The sequence below is a fragment of the Fimicolochytrium jonesii genome (assembly GCF_025526975.1).
Source record: "Fimicolochytrium jonesii strain JEL569 chromosome Unknown EV422scaffold_17, whole genome shotgun sequence".
NCBI classification, from domain to species: domain Eukaryota; kingdom Fungi; phylum Chytridiomycota; class Chytridiomycetes; order Spizellomycetales; family Powellomycetaceae; genus Fimicolochytrium; species Fimicolochytrium jonesii.
In genome coordinates, this window is record NW_026515684.1 from 409,375 (window position 1) to 430,951 (window position 21,577).

General features: G+C 53.6%; 8 protein-coding genes across 8 annotated transcripts; 5 read left to right on the top strand and 3 right to left on the bottom strand.

The window, feature by feature from the left end:
- Positions 1–53: 53 nt before the first annotated feature.
- EV422DRAFT_551040 (sperm tail-domain-containing protein) lies at positions 54–3,636 on the top strand (the record flags this gene model as incomplete). The annotated part of the gene is made up of 12 exons (XM_053071808.1): positions 54–447; positions 531–901; positions 976–1,111; positions 1,174–1,339; positions 1,445–1,589; positions 1,677–1,799; positions 1,881–1,988; positions 2,099–2,259; positions 2,311–2,511; positions 2,692–3,022; positions 3,157–3,357; positions 3,439–3,636. 12 exons carry the CDS (start codon positions 54–56, stop codon positions 3,634–3,636), a joined length of 2,535 nt encoding a protein of 844 aa, XP_052924328.1.
- Positions 3,637–3,759: 123 nt separating this feature from the next.
- Positions 3,760–5,114, bottom strand: EV422DRAFT_598886 (uncharacterized protein; the record flags this gene model as incomplete). Its single annotated transcript, XM_053073646.1, has 2 exons — positions 3,760–4,816; positions 4,892–5,114. 2 exons carry the CDS (start codon positions 5,112–5,114, stop codon positions 4,110–4,112), a joined length of 930 nt encoding a protein of 309 aa, XP_052924329.1. The 3' UTR covers positions 3,760–4,109.
- Positions 5,115–5,496: 382 nt separating this feature from the next.
- On the top strand, positions 5,497–6,888 carry EV422DRAFT_598888 (cyclophilin; the record flags this gene model as incomplete). The annotated part of the gene is made up of 2 exons (XM_053073647.1): positions 5,497–5,718; positions 5,990–6,888. 2 exons carry the CDS (start codon positions 5,497–5,499, stop codon positions 6,551–6,553), a joined length of 786 nt encoding a protein of 261 aa, XP_052924330.1. The 3' UTR covers positions 6,554–6,888.
- Positions 6,889–7,007: 119 nt separating this feature from the next.
- On the bottom strand, positions 7,008–9,044 carry EV422DRAFT_497920 (S-adenosyl-L-methionine-dependent methyltransferase; the record flags this gene model as incomplete). The annotated part of the gene is made up of 9 exons (XM_053067975.1): positions 7,008–7,154; positions 7,221–7,477; positions 7,554–7,667; positions 7,739–7,813; positions 7,909–8,032; positions 8,122–8,348; positions 8,501–8,647; positions 8,738–8,846; positions 8,940–9,044. 9 exons carry the CDS (start codon positions 9,042–9,044, stop codon positions 7,008–7,010), a joined length of 1,305 nt encoding a protein of 434 aa, XP_052924331.1.
- A 167-nt stretch (positions 9,045–9,211) lies between these two features.
- Positions 9,212–10,472, top strand: EV422DRAFT_534800 (uncharacterized protein). Its single transcript, XM_053070695.1, has 2 exons — positions 9,212–9,426; positions 9,486–10,472. Exons 1-2 carry the CDS (start codon positions 9,261–9,263, stop codon positions 10,139–10,141), a joined length of 822 nt encoding a protein of 273 aa, XP_052924332.1. The 5' UTR covers positions 9,212–9,260; the 3' UTR covers positions 10,142–10,472.
- A 15-nt stretch (positions 10,473–10,487) lies between these two features.
- EV422DRAFT_534802 (uncharacterized protein) lies at positions 10,488–11,381 on the top strand. Its single transcript, XM_053070696.1, has 3 exons — positions 10,488–10,595; positions 10,675–10,952; positions 11,052–11,381. The coding sequence occupies exons 1-3, from the start codon at positions 10,523–10,525 to the stop codon at positions 11,337–11,339; spliced, it is 639 nt and encodes a 212-aa protein (XP_052924333.1). The 5' UTR covers positions 10,488–10,522; the 3' UTR covers positions 11,340–11,381.
- A 576-nt stretch (positions 11,382–11,957) lies between these two features.
- On the top strand, positions 11,958–13,770 carry EV422DRAFT_113436 (uncharacterized protein). The gene is made up of 2 exons (XM_053064620.1): positions 11,958–12,103; positions 12,314–13,770. Exon 2 carries the CDS (start codon positions 12,314–12,316, stop codon positions 13,526–13,528), a length of 1,215 nt encoding a protein of 404 aa, XP_052924334.1. The 5' UTR covers positions 11,958–12,103; the 3' UTR covers positions 13,529–13,770.
- A 1,840-nt stretch (positions 13,771–15,610) lies between these two features.
- Positions 15,611–18,684, bottom strand: EV422DRAFT_534808 (uncharacterized protein). Its single transcript, XM_053070697.1, has 6 exons — positions 18,043–18,684; positions 17,858–17,963; positions 17,613–17,785; positions 17,237–17,495; positions 16,354–17,145; positions 15,611–16,258 (listed from the first exon to the last, which is right to left on the bottom strand). The coding sequence occupies exons 1-6, from the start codon at positions 18,379–18,381 to the stop codon at positions 15,834–15,836; spliced, it is 2,094 nt and encodes a 697-aa protein (XP_052924335.1). The 5' UTR covers positions 18,382–18,684; the 3' UTR covers positions 15,611–15,833.
- Between the last annotated feature and the right edge of the window lie 2,893 nt (positions 18,685–21,577).

Below are 21,577 nucleotides of genomic sequence, written 5' to 3' on the forward strand. Positions count from 1 at the left end.
CCTTCTTACAGAGACCCATATTAACATTCCCTGCATCAGCATCAGCACCAGACATGGCTGACGCTGCAGCGCATGTAGACGCCGCAACGGCAGTCAGCGGTGATGGCAGCGGCGAGGGCAACTCGCTTGACTCCCCGTCAGCAGCACCGGCCACAGATGGAGCAAACTCAAATAATGCAAACGCAACGACCAACGCCCAGTCTGGTGGTGGCGCCGACCAAGACGCATCAGGTGTCCTCAACTCTGGCGGCACCGCTGGTGGGCCAGGTGGTGGTGGGCTTGGATCGGGCGGTGGCGGTGGTGGTACGGGTGGCGGCGGATTGGACGGTGAGGGCGGCGCCGGTGGGGACGGCGAGAATTCTGCGGGACGTGAAGCACGGATTGCGGCCAGGAAAAAACGCATGGAGGCTAGACGGCTGGCGAAGTTGAAGCCACAGAAGACTGATGGTATGATTCAAAGATAACGACCTTTGGGCCATGCCGTCGTCTTCGTCATTTCGGTTACTCACGCCAGCCTATCACACCTACAGACTCTAATTCACCACGCCGGTCCAAAAAGCTCCTCGACGGCACCGCCGCTGACGCCGACCTTTCCAACAGCACATCACCCTCCCAAACATCAACAACCAGCAAATCCAAACAGCAACTCATAACCTCCAAACGCCGAATCGAATCCGCCAAACAAACATCCTCCGATAAAGTCACATTCGTGCAGGTCGCCATGACGGCCCGCGAGGACGCCCGACGGCAGGAGGAGGCACGGAAAAGACATCTGTGGGAGGCGAAAAAGGCGGAGGAACGCAGACGGACTACGGCTATGGGCGAGGAGATTGCCGAGGCGTGGGCGAAGGCTGAGGGTGGGGGCGAGGGAAGGGATAAGGGTCCTTACGAGCTAAATGAGGTGCGCGAGCGCTACTTCCATCGTTTCTACGTCGGATGGACGCTTTGGCTTACGGGCACTTTTGTTACGAGCAGCTCCTGACGAACCAGAAAAGAGCCTGCGAGAACCTCACAGCGGTGAAAAACAAGCTGTTTGAAGAATACTCCGCTGAACTGAAGGCAAAGGACGATGAATACGTCAAAGAGCTCAAGCGTCAGGCCGAAGAAATCGGTACGTCACAAACCATCCCTACGAAACATCCGTTTGATTCTAACTCCCCCGTCATCACTCAGACACAGTCCTACAACGCATGGAAGCGCACCACCGATCCTTCCAAACGACCCTCCGGGAGGAACTCGAACAGATCGAGAGAGCGTTTGTGGAGGAACGGTCCGAGTTGATTGATACAAATGTCAAGGAAATTGATGGGCTTTTCAATGGCCGGGGGAGGAATGAGGCGTAAGTTCTGCTTTTGTTGTAATGGCGGAGATGCATTCGCACTCCTGGCTGGGTCGCCGACCGTGTCTACGGCTAACAACCACTTGCCATACGATGAACATGCAGCCGCTACATGCAAGAGCGAGCAGACCGCATCGACGAGCACCTCTCGCAACTCGAAGCCCTGAGAGTCCACGATGCGGAGGAGTACAATCTGGTTAAGATTAAGCTCGAGACGGATGTGCAGGTGTTGGAGCAGCAGTTGCAGCAGGTGAGGAACGATTGGACATCGCGTCATCGATGCCGTGTGTGAGATATAGAGGATGGATCCTGATATAACCTGTCGAACACAATGTAGATGCGAGCAACCTACCAGCTCAATACCGAAAAGCTCGAATACAACTACCAAGTCCTCAAAAAGCGCGATGAGGAAAATGGGACTATTCTTGGGACGCAGAAGCGGCGAATTGGACGGTTAACCGTAAGGACTTGTTATTCTCATCCCGATGTATGCACAATACTCCGCTGACCAATGGATGTGGACTTCCTTTCTGGAATGTAGGATCACTTGCATAATCTAAAAGCCAAGATGAACAAGCAGGAGAAAACGTTCCAGGCTGAGTACTCTGGATTGACGGATGATTATAAGCGGATTACGGAGCAGTTCAAGGTATGCATCCGATGTGGGATGTGGATCCTCGTGCGAGGCGGATGTTGAAGTGAGGCCGACGCCCCAAGTGTCATCCAGATCAACATCTCTAACATCCTGAACCAACACAGGAACTCCAAAAAAAGTTCCACCACTTCCGCCTCGCCGACGGCTCCAAATACCGCCACCTCTTCCGCCTCAACGAGGAGACCGCCAAAACCCTCATGCGCAAACTCCTCCAAGCTGACCAGATAATCCAAGAGCAGCAGCTCGGGATCAAATGGACGCGGGGGTTACCTCCTCTACCCCTCGCTCCTACGAACAGTACAGGGTCGCAGGATAGAGCCGGGCGAAACGATGGGGCGGTTGACATGGGAATGGAGGAGCTGTTTAGGGTCGTTGATCCGGGGATGTTCAACCCAGCTGCCAGGGTGGGGAGAGGCGATGGCGCGCGGAGGGGTGGTGTGAGTGCCCAGGCGGGGCTGTACGGGCTTGACAGGCCGGGGAGTGCGCCTACGACGGTGGGCGAGAGGAGTCGGGGGTCGTCTGCCCGCGGTGGTGGACGCCGAAGCGACAACGAGCAGACGACGACGGCGTCTAATCGCCCGTCCATCGCCGCCCAGCTGTTGTCTAATCTCGATTTGGCGCAACATCAACAACATCACCAAGGAAGGGGAAGCACCACCACTACCACCGCGCAAACGTCCACCTCAACCCTCACCAGCCATGCGACGACCGCAACGGCAACAACGTCCCCACTCACGACCAAAAAGATGCTGGATCTGCTCACAACCGAAGCCTCCTTCCTCGTCGAAGAGAAACTACAAAAACTGCTCGCGCCGTTACACGCCACCGAACAGTCGCTGATGAAGCTCGACTCGATTTTCAAAGCTTTAGGGGTCGAGAGTATGGAGGATATCGAGGCGCTTCTGGGGTATTTTGTGGTCGACGGTAGGGAGAGGAGTGGCAGGGGTGGGGAGGGGATGATTGGGCCGAACGAGGTCGTGGGCGCCGTGAGACGGTTCTTGGAGGATAAGAAGGGCGGCAGGAGAGCGGTTGCCACGGGTGGGGAGAGCAGGCCTGCCGGTGGGGAGCGGGAGGCGGAAATTGGAAATGAGGAGGAACCGTATCGCGATGAGGAGGATTTAGATGACGCTGGGTTTGGTAAGTATGATCTTCATTATGTTAGATACGTATGGATGGATCAACTGATTTGCCTTTCCTTTCACCCCCAGCCAACCAAACGGCAGACGGCAACAACCCAACATCGAGTTCACCCGGTGGGAAAGCAACCACCCGCGAAGGAACAGGCGGCTTGTCTACCGCGCTGCGGCAGTACTGGCACCATATGGCGAATGTGATTGATGATGAGACGCAGCGGGTTTGGACGGTACATACTGCATGCAGTGTGAAAGGCAAAATCCCCGGGTCTTCCACAGCCTTACATCCCACTTTCTATTTCTTCTATCAGACAACCCAAACAGCCCTGCAGGCCTACAACGCCGAGCTCATCGCTCGTCACGCCGCCATCCAAGACATCTCGCTCATCCAGCAGCAAAACAACGAGCTCAAAAACCTGTTGAGGGGGTACATGGGCGCAAGGGTGAATGATGAGCTATGTGTGCCGCCGACGAAGGTGTTGATGGTGCAGGCTGGCGGGGAGGGGTAGGTGCAGAGTGCGTAGCGAAGACATGCGGGTAATGTGATGAGTGTATGTGATATTGTGTGTGATATATGAGACGATATTCTGAACGCCGTTTGTGTGTTTAATGTTTCGGACCTACGCTAGAAGCTTTCACTGCACCATCCAGTTCATGCTCAATCATCCGTACGCAGATCTCGAATAACCAATATGTACAGCCTCATATTTACATGTAGAATCTAGCCTACCCTAGAGGTATCAACGCAGCAACAGCAACCAGCAGCCCAATGCCTACCAAATACACCGACATGTCTTCCGACAGGTTCGACCAGATCGAGCTGTAATTGCTAACAAAGCCGATGACGAAATCGAGCTTCGGGTTCGAAAAGCCCATGTCGCGGGCCATTTGGAGCATGCCGGGCATACCCGTTGGGGAGGATAGGGGTGATTTGGTTGCCTGAGAGAAACACAATGATTGAGGTTAGTGTTGACCGTCGATATCAAGGTGTACCAATGGATGAACCCACCTGCTTGATGAGATACCCAATACCCTGCAACCCGATCTCGACCGTCAAGAAATTGACCCAAGTCAAGACCCCGCGCTCTGCCGTCACGCCTGCAAACCCCTCAGCAGTAGCCTTCTGCGTCAAACTGCCTGCCCGCCGCGTCCACACCTTCCACTCTGACAGTCCGACCGTGTCGTCGTAATCTTCCCAGTATTCCGAAGCGGTGACCAAGTGGAACATAGTGAACAGTGCAAGCAGGAGCATGGAGAGCCGGCGGAAATATCGGAAAGCTGTTTCTACTCGAGTGTTTTGCACGATTTCTTGTTGATCTAGGCCTCCTGCGGCTACTGCTGCTCCGGCCTCATCACTGCCTGAGTGGATTGATGGTGCAAGGGCACCACTAAATGGCCCTCCTGCTCCTCCCATAGCCGCCGCCATCCTCCTCTGCAGCTCGGCCATCATCTCCGCTCCCGTTCCGTCTACATCATCCTCCATATCAAATCCACTGAGTAAAGGTGAAGGGGCGATCGGAGCGGCCACGGAAGGTTGGGTTTGTCGGACAGGGGTGCGTGCTACAGATGGCGATTGCGGCTGTTGGAAAGAGGAAGTTGATTGGGTTGCGAGACGTTGACGAAGGTGCGATTCGGCGGGGGACTGGGCGGGGAAATGTTCTGCAGGTCGGATGGTGGGGTTTGACTTGCCTGTGGGGTGAACATCGGTGAGCGGTCTTCGTAACGTCAAGCCTCACGATGTCTGATTTCGGGACAGATCCTTACCGATAGGAGTGGTAGCAGCAGCGGCATTCTCCTCACCGCCTCCGCTTCCTCCTTCGATGGTATTGACATTCCCAGGCACACCCTCGCCCGACCCTGCCTCCTCCGCCGGTTCGACGGTTGTGCCGTTGTAAGTGCTAGTGAGCTTGTTGAGCCGCTCATTTCCCTTGGCTAAAATCTTTGCCCTGCGAGCTTCCCGACGAGCTGCTGCTGAGTCTGCTGACATTGTTACTGGTTTTTAGCGTTGCGGTGTTGCGGCGTAGATCCCGACTTCCCGAGACAGTTTCGAAGAGTTCCCGATTTGAGGGGCCCATTGAATGACGCGACGTCGCGGACCACAGCAAACCTGTCATGGAATTAGGGTTAAGGGTGCGTTAGGGGATTTGGGTTAAGGGGAGAACCCGAACCCTAACCCACAAGCCCACTGTACGTTTTAACCCACAAGGACTTGTGAACTTAGGCTTGTGGGTTATGGGTTACCCATACTGCCCTAACCCTAACCCCAGTCCCATGACAAAAACGCTTACCCGGAACTCTATACGGTACGTTTGTAGTTTACTCGTTGGAGCCCGCAACTGCCATATAGAGCGCCGACACACCCCCGCAAGATGACCTCACCACAACCGACCCTCGTCTTCCTCGACATCCGCATAGGCGACCCTTCAGCACAAGCAGCAGCGCTCGACGCGTACAGCCGCGCAACCGCTTTCATCGCCGCCAAAGGTGCGGCCCTGGGAGTGGATGGGAATGTAAAGCCGGAGGCGTTGGAGGATTGGCAGAGGGAGATGGTGTTGGAGGCTTACCAGGCGGATCCGGTGTGGAGGGCTAAGGTAGGGACTGGGGGGGACTGAGAGGGTCGGGAGGGTCGGGAGGGCGAGACCATGGCGCCGGACGAGCAAGGGTGCTTGAGGGATGCGACGGACAATGTGGCCCGTTGCGCCTGGGAAAAAGCCGCATAAGCGGCGCCCGCAGCAGCGAGGCTCATTTTCGCCCAAGAATGCTGCCAATGTTCCTCCTCTTCCTCTCGTCGCGTGCGAAGCGAAGTAGCATGTCGTTTCATCGTGGGTCTTCGATACTCACCTTACATCTCCCTTGACGCAGGGTCCAATATCGGTAACACCACCGCCATCCCTCCCCGGCGGCCGTCTCCACATCCGTCTGCACACTACCACCGCCCCGAAAACCACCCTCAACTTCTCCACCCTCTGCACCGGCTCCAAAGGTCTCTCCAAATCCACGAAGAAGCCCCTCCACTTCCTCAACACGCCCATCCACCGTCTCATCCCCTCCCACATTGCTCAGGGCGGTGACATTACCCGCCACGACGGCAGCGGCGGGGACAGTATTTACTCCGGCACGTTCAACGACGAGAAGGACGGCTTGAAAGCCAAGTTCACACAACCTTTTGATGGATTGCCGGACCCGGTGAAGACGGGCGGGGTGTTCGCGATGGCGAACTCGGGGAAGAATAGCAATACGTCACAGTGGTTTGTGACGTTACCCGGAGCCGATACGAAGAGGATAGAGAAGATGAATGGGAAGTATGTGGTTTTTGGACATGTTGTGCAGGGATCGGAGGTTTTGCAGGTGCTGAATGCGGTGCGGGTTGAGGGGGAGACACCGAAGGAGAGGATTGAGGTTGTGGATTGCGGGGTACTCGAGTAAGATAGATTTACAGCGGAAATATGCAAATATGAGATCAGGACGTACAACATGAACGGATTCTGAAGGCAAATAGAGTTTTTGGTTGAAGTCTAAACAGGCGCACATCGTCTGTTGTGTTCTGTGTGGGCTGCTTGCTATTAAAAAAAAATACTACATCTAATATATGATACATGCCCCACACTGACTCCTATCTGCTACTAAAGCGCAAGGATAGAATGTGCGTGGATGTGCTCCGCGAAGAGGGTATGATAGTGCTCAATGCTATGCTCAATGCGAAGTGCTGAATGCTATGATATGCGCCGACGCGGAGATCCCGGACCCTGCGGTCGGCGTCTTCATTCGTGATCAGTTCCAACGGCGAGCCGGACCGGTCGTCGGCGTTAAACAGAGGCAGTATAGTCGGAACCGTCCAGCCAGTACGCAGAGCAGCATTATGCCCTCATGCCGCCGAACCTCACGACCTCCCAACAAGCGCGTCCAAGTCTGCCGCCGTCAAGTCCATATCCACCAGTCCAGGTATACCGCCAATTCCCATCCCTATGTCCATATTGATTTCCGGCGGAGCAGCGTTTTCGGGGGTGTACATGGCGAGGAACTCAGGCTTTTGATGAGAGACAATTTTTAGGGACTGATGATGTGCAAGCGCAAAATATACCCAAGCAAAAACACGAACCTTAGAATAATCCAAGTCAGCCCCGTAAACATACGTCTGCTCATGCAACGCCCATGCGCCACGGCGTTTACCATACCCCACTGGCGTCGCCCGTTCGTCCCCTGCCCCTTCTGCAGTTATATCTGCCGGATCGGACGTCGGTGTCTCATCCCCCGTGACGATCTCGGCGACGATATCGTAAGAACGGGACATGTTGACGGTGAGACGCATCCACCCTTTGACCGTTTCAAAGGCGTTGACTGCTAGTGGTTCTGTAGGGGAAAGGGAGGCGACAGGTTGGGAGTTAGGATTTGTTGTCGAAAACGAACGGGTGCGCGGTCTACGAACCTTTCAGTAAGAACCGAACCTGTTGCCAATGCGTGCGTTCCGCGTAAGGCCCGGTGTTGAGTATCATGCCGCCGAGGTTGATGTCAAACCATCCAGCGATCCCATGTATGAGGGCTGTGCCGAGCAACAAACGAAGATTAGACACTCCCGCATGGGAATTGCGCGGAATGGAAAAAAGGCCTCACCGGTGAACGGCACCTTCCACGTGAAAGGGATGACGATATTCTGCAGCTCGGCTATCGTTATCGTCATGAAGTCCACTGCCACACATTTGCGGAGAAAAAAAATACATAAGCTTCCCGGGGTGCAAAAGGGTGGGCGCGTGAGCTTGCAACGGAGAACTATAAGGACTTACCGAAATGCGAAACAGGTTGAGCAAGCAGGATGCGAGAGTCGAAGCAGCCGACTACCGGCTGTCCAAAAACCTCGTCACGGGCGTCCTGGGCTAATGGGCTGAAATCCACGCCGTAGAAGTTCGACTAATGCGGAGAGAGGAGGCAAATGGACGGTCCACAAGTCAATGTGCTTGTACCAAAGCCGATCATGCCATCGGCATATCTTCACTCACCTGCTCCCAAAACCGCACTTTCGCCATCGTCTGCGTCCACAAATTTGCGTCCGTGAAAGGCGCCAGGTATATATTCCCATTCGACGGAATCATAGCCCCACCAGGTTTCAGAAACCGGTCTCTCGCAACGAGGTACGACTCGATCATGCGCTCATGCACGAGGAGCACTCCGATAGGTTCGCTGATTAATGTGTCGACTTTCGCTAAGTTGCAGTTCTCGATCTTGTCTGTTGTGTATATGTGTGTGGGTTGTTTTTGATTGGGATTGTGGTTTATGCGGATTCTCAATCTTTCGGTGTGACGGCCAACGAAAGGTTGGGGGACTCCTTTTCGCGTGTAAAACTGCACGAGACGCTTCACGTCCTCTGCATCTGCGTACCTGCAACGACTTCTATCCGGTCTTTTAGCCATGGATTGCGCCGGCTGGCGTTGTCGACCAATTTTTGGATTTTCTTCGACATATCGCTTGCTTCTACAGCGTAAACCTTCTGTGCGCCGGCCTGACATGCGAAGTACGACAAGATGCCTGACGACATTGGCCAGGTTAGGTTTTCCGAACTGGAATTTCCCACCCGCCCGGACTTTCCCACCGCTCATAAATCATGAGGGAACTCACCACTCCCAGCCCCAATGTCCATCACCAGCTTATCCTTGAACATCGTCGGCCCATTCCCCACTATTGCAGCATTGTACGCCGAAGTGCGGACGGTATCCTGCAACATATTCTGCACAGGCATCTGTTAGAGTACCTTTTGCGGGTGTGGGGACCGTCTGGTTGTCCAATTCTTGCTGTACAGTCCCCCATGAAAGTTACCAACCTGTTGGTGGACAAATTGCGCGTAGTACTGGAAGTAGGCTGGGTCGCGGGCGTCTGCCGATGGAACAACCGGTCTCGAGTCGGATTTTCCTCCCTCAGCTTCCATTTTGTTGAGAGCTTCGTCTTTGGATGCCATTTCTATTTACGAAATATAATGTCAAAGGTCCGCCTTTTTTGTGGTCTGACCTTGCTACCCTCTAAGTTCAGCAGGTCAGCAAAGAAATAACGAAATTTCCCTTCGGGGGATGGCAGTAGCCTTACCTAAGTCCTGACCAGGGAGAAAGACGAGAAGAGCTTTCCTGCAGTATGCAGTATTTACTGTATGTATACGTGGAGGTCTATCAGCGGGCACTGGGCAGTCAACCAGAAGTGTTGCAAGGGTTGCAAGTTTTCTGCCGATTCGGTCGGTCTTGAACGCGTGAGCGAATCTCAAAATGACGGGCCAACTCCGCCCTCCCAGGCCCCCAGCGTGCGGGTGCTGCTTCAACCTGCAATACAGTAAGGACCGGATGTACTGTACAGTATTGAAAAGTGAAGAAAACGTTACTTGATTACGTTCCAGAATCTCTCCCCACCCTGCTTCCCTCTCATAGACCGACCGGCGTAGACAGCGCGCCCCTGTTTCCGCTGTGGCCTGGGCTATTTGACGCAGACTCTGTTGCTTGGCTGGGCAGTATTGCAAGCAGACCTCAGAGCCGAATAGATCTAAGGTTCAGAATCGTACAAAGAAGTAGTAGGGGTAGTGAAACGATCGGGCGGCCCCGTCGGCACCCGATCTCGCACTGCAGAAGCCACTACCGAAACCGAAGCCCCTACGGCACTCGATCCCTCACTCGATCCCGCACAGCAGATCTCACTGCAGAAGCGCACACGGCGCACACGGCACGCAGAGCCGCAGAGGAATACGAGGAGATCAGAGACCGGGAGAGACGCCCGGAGGCAGCAGAAGAAAGGATGGCGCCTGATGGCGCACGAAGAAAGGCTTCTCACGCTGGAGAAGGCCACTCTCACGCTGGAGAGGCCAGGGAAGATCACAGAAGGATGATGGAAGATCAAAGAAGGATCATGGAAGTCATCATGAAGCAAACTGCCCTGCGTCAGACCGCAGAGGAAAAAGAAGCGGAAGGGGCCGTCGTATCAAGAAGGATGGTATCGCCCACGCCCAGCACCGCTACGACCGTGATTCGTAGAACCAGCCGTTAAAAGAGATTCCAAATACGACGGCGATATGGGAAAGCCGCAGTTACTTTACGAAATTATAAAGTAACTGGATGAAGATGTCGATCTGGATCCCTTCCGTTGCCGATTGTTGGGTGGTATTTCCGAGATGTGTGTCGTCGACCGATCCTGAGCGAGATGTGCGGTGTGATTCCTCGTCAGCTTCCTCCCGCAAGCTGCCATGGCGCATCCGTGCCAGCTACCCTCCTCTGAATAGCGAATGCTCGAACGAGAGGACTCGAGAGACTCTTTGATGCTTCAATGAACCACACAATGCCACCTGCCTGCGGTCTAATTTCGATTTTTGACACCCCCCCCCCCCCCCGCCCCCCCCGCCCCCCCAACTTCGCACTGTCAAAGCCCGTCATGCTGGCGTCACCATGCCATACCCCCTCCCGCCCGGTGTTCAGCGGAGGTAATACGTACCGCAAGAAACGAACTGCCATCACACGTGGATGATGGGTTGGGGTTAGGGTTACAGCCTTCCCGCGAACTTAGGGCCTTGCGCTCGAACTTACAGCCTCGCGCTCGGACTTTACATGCCTTCCGGGCGAACTGCAGCCTCGCACCTCCACAGCGACCAACTCGCCGACCATCTCGATGGCGATGGAGAAGGTACGTAACGAAGCTTGGCGCCTCCCTGGATGTCTCTGTCGACCCTGATGGGCTCCAGAGGTGCGCAAATGGAAGGCTAGTAGCAACCCAAACCGGTGGCGGCTCGTTAGAGCGACTTCCAGTAAATCCCCTTTCTGTTTTCAAAGACAGAAATCACCATGGAGACCAGATTTCGACGTGCCTGTGTGGAGAACGATTGAAACTTAGTGGGTTTTCCCAACTTCGCCCACTCGATCGCCGGCGTGCGTTTCTGATATTCAAAGTTGACGCTCAAACTAACACGAGGGTCTCCAAGACTCAATCCAACCCGGCTCTTCCCGCAACTTCACGCGCGAGACGCGCGTTTTCAAGGGGTAAGCAACCAGACCCAAACCCAAACCATCAGCAACATACACACCGAGCCTTGGCTCTCATGCCCGCTTATGGCAGCGCTCGATTGCGCCATTTGCACATGTTCTCGCTGACAAACAGGGTGGGACAGGGTGGGACAGATTGCGGGTGGCACAGCCATGGAAAAAGACACCGCGCTGTCGTCGCCAGGTTCGGGCTGTCGTCGCCAGGTCTATAAAAAGGCAGGGCCCCCGGGCATCCCGTTTTGATTCCTCGCACTTTTGAAAGACAGTAAGTTTCCCTATACCTTCCCAACTAACGATCATTATTACCAACCTGCTTCACCATACTCATCTCCTTCCATCCTTTCTATCAAATCACAGGAGTGCACGCCGTAGTCGTACTACAGGATATCAAGAGAAGCAAGCGAGCAAGAGACCGCCGTAAAAAGCCTATCAAGCGACCCAATTGCCAAACTGAAATATCCAAAACTGGCCCGATGTTCCGAAACGCTGAATCGAGGGTTACTGTGGCTACTCAAGCGGCTCGTCTGCGAGAGGACACCATTGTTGACCGGACTGAAAGCAACTGGTTGGATAACGAGAGCAAACTCCGCATTATCGACAATGTAAGTGGTCACACTCTTCCCTCTTCCGTGCCAGATGTCACGGCGTCATCCTCCTCCTCCCTCGTGCCCAAGGCGCGTTGATCCTTCCGACATTGGCTTCCTGACCTGTCTTCGTCGTGCCTATGGCGTGTCGACCTGACCTTCGTTGCCTTTGGCGCGTTGCGGACCTTTTGGATCATTGCCGCTCTGCTCTGTCCCCATGTCACGGCATTATTATCCTCTCTCGTGCCATTGGCGCGTCCGCTTCTCGTGCCCAAGGCGCGTTGATCCTTCGGACATTGGCTTCCTGACCTGACTTCCTCGTGCCTATGGCGTGTTGACCTTCGTTGCCTTTGGTGGCGCTCTGGTGTCTCTCTTGTCGTTGTCGTTGGTGGGTGGGTCTTTGATGTTCGACCTCAGACACCACTGAGGGGGGTTTCGGACAGGGTTTCGGACAGGGTTTCGGACAGGGTTTCGGACGCGTTTTTGCCTTTTGCCTCGACGCGTTTGTCTCCCTCCTCTCCTCCTTACTACTTACTACACTCTGACTTCGTTGTCCCTTATACATACTCACTGTCCTTTCCTTTCACCTCTCATTTGTTCAGATGCCGAGAATCGCCGATCGAGTGTGGAACGACGAATACTTGAACCTCATGGATATCGACAACATGGACGTCATACAGTGCCAAACCAACAGGGCCGAGCTCCGCGGAATACTGGAGAACTGGAACACCGACATGAAGAAAGAGGACCGGTATTTTGGAATTAATATGCCCGCCGTACCAAACAATGCTGCGTTAACCTTCCCACAGCGCACCTGGACCCACCGCTACGACGTAACGCCACTCACCCGAGCCAATATGATCGACCACATCCAACACATTCTTTCGAACTTCGCCGACCGGGACACATACCACTCCGCCATCGCTCTCTTGGACGACTTCATGAGGAAAACTTCCGCCGACTTCGACTTCGCCGACATCTCAATGATTCCCATCACCATCGCCTTCCTCGCCACCAAGCTTCACCAATTGACAATCTTCAGGAAACGGGATTTCATGGTGGTTTCGTTTCCCGACCGACACGTCGGGCACGACTCCTATAGGTTTGCTTGCCAACGAATTATTAACCTTGAACGTCGTATTATTTTGGATCTTTCCTGCCAGCTTCAAGTCCCAACCGCCTTCGACTTCCTCACTCGGTCTTTCCGCATCGTTCAACTCCTCAAGGATCGACACCACATCGGACGACAAGCATTCTTATCGGAAGCTTTCGACATGCTAGAGGTCGCCACCCTCTACGAAGATTCGCTCACATTCACCCCTTCCTCTCTCGCGGCCGCCATATTCGTCAAGACTCACCCGATCGCCGATCAATACTTCTACAACGGACTCGCCGACAACATCATTCGCCTCGCCACTGGATACGACAAGGAAACCATTTTCGCCTCCCGCTGCTACGCATTCATCGACAAAGTGGAAGAAATCACCGAGCCTCTCAAGGAACGCACCGCCGACGTACGACATGATGAACACAAGCAGAGATATTGGAGCGGCCTACCGGGATTCGACGCTTGGGAAGAAATGGTAAAGTACTATGCCACGACTAATAATGACCACTCGCCCTTCCCTCTCCCAGCTTTCGACATCGACTGGCACACGATTCGGATCACGACATTCAAGGATTACCGACAACAACAACAACAAGTCATTCCGCCAGCACCGCCAGCACCCAATCCACCAGCACCTCGTCGACGACAGCGACGAGTCTACGGTCCCAAATCGTGGGTCAGAGTCAATGGAAGGCTGGAGCGCATCTGAAGTAAATACACTTCGCTTCGGATCGCTCTGGCCTTCCGCAAAGTTAAGTGACTTCTTTCATTGCCGTGGATCAGATTCCTTGGTCAGATTCGTTTCTCACAAACCTATTTCTCCCTATTCCGTCAAGAGGGCCGATCCCTGTTTTCAAGTTCCCACTTCGATCCCTGCGCTCAAGTTCCGATTTCGATCCCCGTCTTCAAGTTCCGACTTCGATCCCCGTCTTCAAGTTCCCACTTCAAGTTATCTATCTATCTGCTACGTTGTCGTCATCGTCAAGATCGCAATTAAGGTGTGTTGATCATACTGTTCTTGTTGCGCTGTGTCGAAACATCTAATGCTCACCGTTGACTTTCATCATTCAGAGCGAGATACAAACCCAAGGCGGTCAAAACAAGTTAGAACAAAAGAACGATACAACTGAGATGTAACCGATACGAGTACACTACTTAGAAAACTGCCATCAATGATACGAGAATCTGAAACACTCTTTGACTTGAACGATGCAATTGTGATGTAACTGATACGAGTACACTACTTAGAATACTGCAATCAATGATATGAGAATATGTAAACAACTCTTTGACTTTGAAGTGTCTGTCCGTCTTTTGTGTTGCAAATTGGCCGTCTTCCTTGTCTTGTGGGGACCTTGTCTTGTGGCGACAAGCCTTCTGGTACGGACTTCGGTCTTTCGATGCGCTTCAACGGTCAACTCTCCTCCGAGTGTTCCGGCTTTTCGCCGAGTATTCTTGACCTTCTCCCTTGTTATTGAGAAGAAAGCTTTGCATTGGAACATAGAGCGTGGGCCGGGAGACGCAGGATGCGCATAACTGACACTAACCCAGCTTGGCGGTGCAACGGTAGGTGGGAGGTGTAATGTAATGCGTGTGCAGCCCACACTTACGATGCGAAGCAACAGTGCCTCCTTCGGGACGTCGTTTCTTCCATTTTGATGGCGACGGTACTATGGCGCAGGTGACCCCCTCGAGTTAGCTTCAGCCGCTTGTCGGTCAGTTGTTTCGCTAAGCTGCAGATCCTTCGACGGTGCGCCTTCAATGACGCACCAGGTCGGACGGAGTCCATGGTGCTAACGGTTCGGGCATGGCTGCCCACCGGGTTCATAGTCGAAGGGGAGCGCAACTTGGGTGTAAAGAGCACGGATTAGAGTTTTTGCGTACGAGAGACCCGACGACGGGAGGTTGCTGGCGAGCGCAGACGGGGCGACCAGAGAAGCACTGACGAACCGAACCCTCGATCCGCCGTTGTGACTGTTTATCCATTGGTAACCATTTGCATTGGATGCAGTTAGGGAGTCCAGATCAAAACGTTCCCTCATCCGTCAACCCGTCATCTCACCCCGGGGTACCCCGCCCTTAGCAAAAGCTCCCAACCGCCTGACATTCCAGTTTGGGTGATGGCAGCGTCAGGCAGTTCCGTGCTCATGCAACATAGATGCAGCTGGCATGCGCTGCAACTACCTGCATCAAAAGAGTTGCTACGCCGGATATGCAACACCGGCTCTAAAAGGAAGCCCCCCTCGCAAATGGGTTCCTCCAGTATCCCGTCGACGGAGACCGAAGCGGCGGTTGATCCCAGCGGCGGTTTCAATTCCTTTCCGGATATATGAGAAGCGGGAAGTGCGGATGAGCTTGGAAGCATTGGCATTGGAGACCGGTGGACGGAGTTGAGTGTGGGTGTCTTTCGACAGCGCGTCTCCGACCACTCTCGCTGGTCATGCACTCCCCATACGCGCGAGTCCCGCGTCGAGCCGCCACTCTTGCTTGCAGGTAGCCGCTCTAGCTCGCTCCGAAAGCCTTGTTCATGTCGCCTTTTTTGTGGATTTCCAGCGACCAAAGATGCTTATGATCATCAGTCCATATAGAGTGCAGGGAGGGGGTTAATGAAACTACGTGCTGATGGAAGCGCGCCGTGCTGCCCTGTCATGGGATTCGGGTTAGGGTCGGGATCAGGGTTAAGGGATAACCCTAACCCTAAGTTAGGGTTCCCATGACAGTGGGCATGTCATGGGATTAGGGTTAGGGTTACCCCAATCCCCTAATCCCTATCCCCTAACCACAACCCGAATCCCATGACATGCCCACTTTCGCAAAGCCGAGCATTACGCCTTCTATTGGCATGCAAGCAACGAAACGAAAACCAGAACTATGTGGAATAGAACCCTATCCGTCATGATTGAGGGTACAGTGATTATGCCACGGTACAAAAACCACTTCACAAAACGAACTGAAGACAAACAAAAAGCATCCCAAAAATTTGCTCACAGAGCAGAACAGGCCGCAAAACATGATCACAATATTCCCTCGGTCATCCCCGTCATTCCAGCCCCGTTGACCCCGCCATGTGCGACAGCAGCCGCAGCCGCTGCAGCCGCTGCTTTTATTTGCTTTGCCGTGGGTTTGCGCGGCTTTGTTGGCGCCTTTGATTTACTAAGGCGGCGTTGAGGGGACATGCCCGCGCCCGCGGGGGACGTGGCCGAGTCCGACATCGGATCCGCGGTCGTCATTGTCGGCGTAGCGGAAGTCGTGATGGTGGCATGGTTTGCGGGCCGCTTCGCCGGTCGACCGGTGGCCCCAATGCTCGACTTCCGAGGCGGGTTTCCGCTCCCCACATTGTCCAATTCTCCGGACAACGGGGCGCTGTGGTAGTCCGCGGCAGCCGCGGCTTGACTTATTGCCCATGTGTCCAAGTCCTCACAGGATCGCCGTTTTTGCCCTAAGACAAAAGGAATGATGAAAATAAGTAAACATGCCAGAAGGGCTGTTGACTCAACCATATAGTAGCCAATGCGATGGGGACATGACACATACCACGCACACCGTTACTCCCACGCATCACGCCATACTGCTGCTGTGATGATGATGCTCCGGGGTATACTTGCTGCTGCTGCTGATGTTCAGCGAACATTGCAGCCTGCGCCTGCGCAAGCTGTTGTTGCTGGTGATGTTGCTGGAAAGCAGCAGTGCGAGGATCGACGCGGTTATGGAAGGAGCCGGAGGGAGGGCCTGCAGCTTGAAATTGTGCTTGACCTTGATACGAGTACGACGGAGCGCCATTCCCTCGGACGAACGCCTGTTGCTGTGCTTGCTGTTGGTGAAGTTGCGGGTGGTGAACAATTTGATCCGCCTCGTACGGGTCGAGACCCGCTGATGTCAATTCCACGAAGCGTACCGTGGCCTCGTCAATGCACAAAGAATGTGCTCGGGCAGGTCCGACAGACGACTGCTGCATGCCGCCGTAAGTCCCAGCCGACGATTGCTGCGCAAACGGGATCCTGGTGCCAACGCCCGGGGGCATCGTTGCGTACGGCGGGGGTGGCGATATCGATGACGATGCACTTGAGACAACATTCTCAAGCTTCTGTTGAGTAACTATCTTTCCTAACTGGTGTGAGGTTTGTTTCTCGTGGCCTGCGAGTTGTTGTCCTCCACCTTGAATTTGAATTGAGCTTTGCCCCTGCGTTTGACGGGGATGGTGCACCAGTTGCTGCTTCACTGCAGGTAAGCCGGCCGCCAACGCTGGGTCGAGGCTGTCGAAGCCATGATGCCCGTCTTTCGTTACCCACGAGATCAATGTGTTCCGAGCGAACATTGCCCGTGCGGCTAATCAAACAGGAAAGACGATAGAGTAATGAGTGGCAGGATATGTTGTCCAAGCTGAACTGATTCATGAGGTGCACCAGAATCAGCTTACCTTTGACGCTGGTCTTGCGAGCTTCGTATATCATTGGGACAAGTAGCATCGAGGCCCGAGCTACCTTCAACCTTCTGTGACACAAGACAGGTAGCTTCGTGACGGCATGGAGGGTTACACCGCGAGCCGAAGCCGATGCATCCACAGCTGGGCGCAAATGCACCACGTTGAGTTCCGTTATTTTCTTTGCTTGAAAATGAAAGATAGCAAACTGGCCCTGAGGATTGAGATTGACAAGCAGTATTCCATCGTAGATGACCTGCGGAATGCGGAATTTGACATCGTGAGTTCGGTGGGTACGACGATGATAAACAATAGTACATGTTCCTTTCCGTTGTTGGCGATGCATGTTCACCCGATGTATCGCATTACATACCGTTTGGCCACCTGCATATTCGCAATGATATTGGGTATGGGGAAAGCTGAGGTAACAATGTTGTTCCTTGTTATTCATGGGGTGGACGGGTTGTCCGAGGGTCAAACTTGTCCGCGTCAGTCCGGTTTGGTATAGCGTGGCAAAGTGGCGGGCCATCATCGCCACATTCATATCTAAAACGGACGGAGGATAGAGGATTTGGAAACACATTTCCCGATGCTACATGAACTTGCAAATGAACGTACCATAGCATGCCTCTGCCCCTGGTATCATAAATTCTAAGATAAAACGCCCCTCGCCGGCAAAGAAGCTCGTCCCGAGGCCCTTCCAATACGCGAAGTCTCGCTGCACCTGTGGATAAAACAGGTGTTGTCAGCGTTGGAGAAACGGAAGTCTAGCTGCTTACATATGCACGCCTCTTTCGACCTACCTTTGGATCCCTTGGAAATAGGGCCCACACAAGCTCCGAAACCTTCCAAAGGACTTCTGGCTTTGTCCATGTTTTTGGCTGGCCTTGAAAGGCTTGCCTTACCGGGACCGTTCCCGCAGACTGGGGTGGTATTCCCGGGGGCACAGCAGCTCCGCTCCGTACCTGCAAGAGCGGCAAAGCGGGCGGCGGGCCGCTGACCCTGACCGTTGGTGGAGGCGCTAAAGCGACTGCCGGTGGCCTATGCGAAACTATGTGACCTCCGTGCAGGTGCTGCTGCCCGTGCGCATGTGCGTAACCGTGACCGTGCTGCACGCCTACTTGCCCCAGGACTTCGGCCATTTTCGACGACAATTCTCTTCCTCGAGCCAGCGTCCCCCAGCGGCGGCTATGGGCGAGCGCAAGACGCAGTGAGATTCCCGCTCAGAAAGAGGGGGTTAGCAGGTCGGCGAGGGAGCGAATTCCGAGCTGCAAGTTCAAGGTCTACTACTCCCCGTCGAGTAAACAAGTCCCTCGCACTCGTCCGTCTAAAGAGGTCTAAGCTTAACTCTAATCAGCGCGCCTCCTCGTCTGCGACTTTCCCATCATCGCACATTAGGGAACCCGCTCTCCTTGCATGGTTCCCGCCTAATCCGTTTATTTGAAGTGATCGGCAAAGTTCGAGTTGTGGCTTTTCGTGGTTTTGACTTCAAATTTCTTGGGTTTGCTGGACTACAGCAAGCATTATTGCGAATGAGTTCACCACGCCAAAACGACGACAGCATTGGCGATAACCACAGCGTAGGTGTTATAGTCCCTCGCCGGCAGCGCAAGGGCCCATAAGATATCATACGTGAGGGGTTAATGGGGAGGCAGACGTAATCTACAAAAACTGGGCACCCAAATCGGAGGAGCTGGTGAGGAGCTGGTGACTTATATTATCCTGCATACCGTCATAACGCACGCCGGCATATATGGCGGGCTAGATATATGTTCCGCCCGACCCCGCACGACGTCGGCTTTGCCCTCGGCGTGTGTTTTCGGCAACACAAGGGGAAACGGAAACTGAAATTCCCGGGCAGGTAGGTAGGCACTGTCGGGTATGGTTCGCTCTGAGAGACCGAGCGTAATGTTTTTTATGGCGAGAGCGAGGAGAGCGAGCGCCTTCGCGAGCCACAGCGAGCCACCTTGCGCCAACGGCGCAATATCCTCCCCGCATTTTCTTTCCAGCCAAAGACATCTATTGGAGTATTTCGTTGTGAAGAGCTCTCCATGTCAGCGAGCAAATGCCTAGGAATGGCCATCGCAATCGCAAAGCAGAAATTCGTGGGCCTGAAGGCAATGCATAGTAGGGCTCGCTCTGGGAGGAGGTGGACCAGAGCAGACTGCCTTCGCGGACGACGGAACGGCTGGAACGGTGAAATGAAAAGATTTTGTGTGACGAGTGACGGCGGAAAAAAGAACGCGACAGATGCAAGGTTCGAGCTTCAGCGGGCATGCCCTTCAATGTTGAGAGCGAAGACCCCCCCCTGGCTGGAAAGTGACATCAACTTATTGTGCTACCCAGAGGCAAGTCTAGTAGATCTAGTACGGCTCAATTTCCGCTCCATGGACATCAAATTGCGATGGGCCATCACGATTGTTGATTGTGGGCTTGTGTATCCACGTTGGTACAGGTTCCAGACATCTTCAAAGCCTTCCAAGGTTCATCAGCGCTCACATACTTTGCGCAGGCGCGTCGAGAGGCAGGAAACAACTCCGCCGGTCCTTTTTCCACAGCTCCTTTTTCTTGCCCGTTCACTCCCATTAAAACAACCAACCCCAACCTGCAATCCTGACAATATTGGACATCACTAAACAGGGTATGGGGAATCGTTTGAGCTACTTTATTTGACTTGATAATCAGTAAAATGTGGACTTTTATCTATTAAAAGTGCTGGAAGCGAAATCCTCAAACACACGTCCAATCAGTAGAAGTTTTTCCCATCCGTGTTCTGGAAGGTCTATCCGCTGTGGCTCACTCCAATAGGTATGCTTGGTCTGTTGTGAAAGTTTCAGGTGGGGGAGCCTCAAACAGATTGGTGGAGCGTTCATTTTATTGTGTGCAGTGCTTAGGGCTTCAAACTGGACCAATGCGCTTCCCCTGCACACTCTAACTAAATTCTGAATCACCAGATCGATGCAGCGAGCTTCGGGGAACCATTCCATATTCACGGATTTCAAATCGCGCAAAAACGGAGGGACTTTTCCTAGTTAGACGTTGCTGAAACGCGTTTTTTTAACGTTGGTAGGTCTATGCTTTGGCGGGTTCTGGGGCATTCAATACAGACACGATCTAGAATCTGAATCTACAGATCTACGCGGCGAGGGCTTAGGAACCATTCCATATCCACGAATTTCAACTCGCTTTGAAAACTGAGGGACTTTTCCTTGTTGTCCGTCTTTGCAAAAACGCTTTTTTTGTCGCCAAGGTAGACATGACCTTCAGTGGGACCCAGTGCAGTCAATACACACGCAATCTCATATCCGACCTAACACATCAACGCAGTGGGCTCCGGGATACCATTCCATTTTCACGGATTCCGAGTCGCTCGAAAACTGAGGGACTTTCCCTTGTCGCCCGTCTTTGCAAAAAACGCTTTTTTCGTCGCCGAGGTATCTCCCTGAGACCATTTGCTAGTGGACGCAAGCCGCTAATGTTTGAACCTCTTCCTAGTGCCATTTCAGTCCTCACTGACATCAAGGTTGACAGGGGGAGAGGTCGCAGCGGTCATTGCTTTACAGGTTACGGTCAACTCGACAACCGACGACGGCGCAAGAGGCATCCAACACCGTGAGGTGTCACAACGTGGCTTTGACGGATTCAACAATGGGCCAACATACGAGAAGGATGGAAAGACAGTTGGAAAGTGGTCGTACAAAATTGGAATGTATCGATTCACTGCGGGCGATGATGGGCTGCTTCTTGGGGAGGCTGATATTCCTCTAGCGCAGCGGGGACGCACCGCACAGGGCCAACTCAAAGTCAAGCTTGGACCTCACATCGACATCACAAAGTATGCCTTCCCGTGTGGCCCTGGACTGCGCATTGCTCTTCCATGTGGATGCTGCATGCACCGCGGACTTGGAGCAAAGAGCCTATGCCGCCACTGCCCCAAAATCACCAAGGAGGTCATGAAGGTCATCATTAGCCACCGTAACACCCCCGTACAGGGATGGAGCCGTACTGGGACCCCTGGGGAGGAGAGTCATGAGGAATTTGCGGGATTCAACGAAAACGATGCTCAGGTTTCCGTAGATTAGTGTTTTCTTTTGTTTTTGTTGTAACAATAAATAAAGTAATGAGACAGTTTTGAAGAGCAGCCTCTTGTGCACATTATGTACTACAATATTTGGGGGGGTCGTTGCCTGTATGCAGAGGCCGTGGGGTTTGAACATGGGGGATGGTAGTTGAGCGGCTCAGCCTGGCGACGGTCGGTGCGACTGCGCAAACGTATGTGAGCGCTGGGTTCCAAGGCATCTCCCAAGTCATATTGAAACCTTAGCTAATATAGGTGTA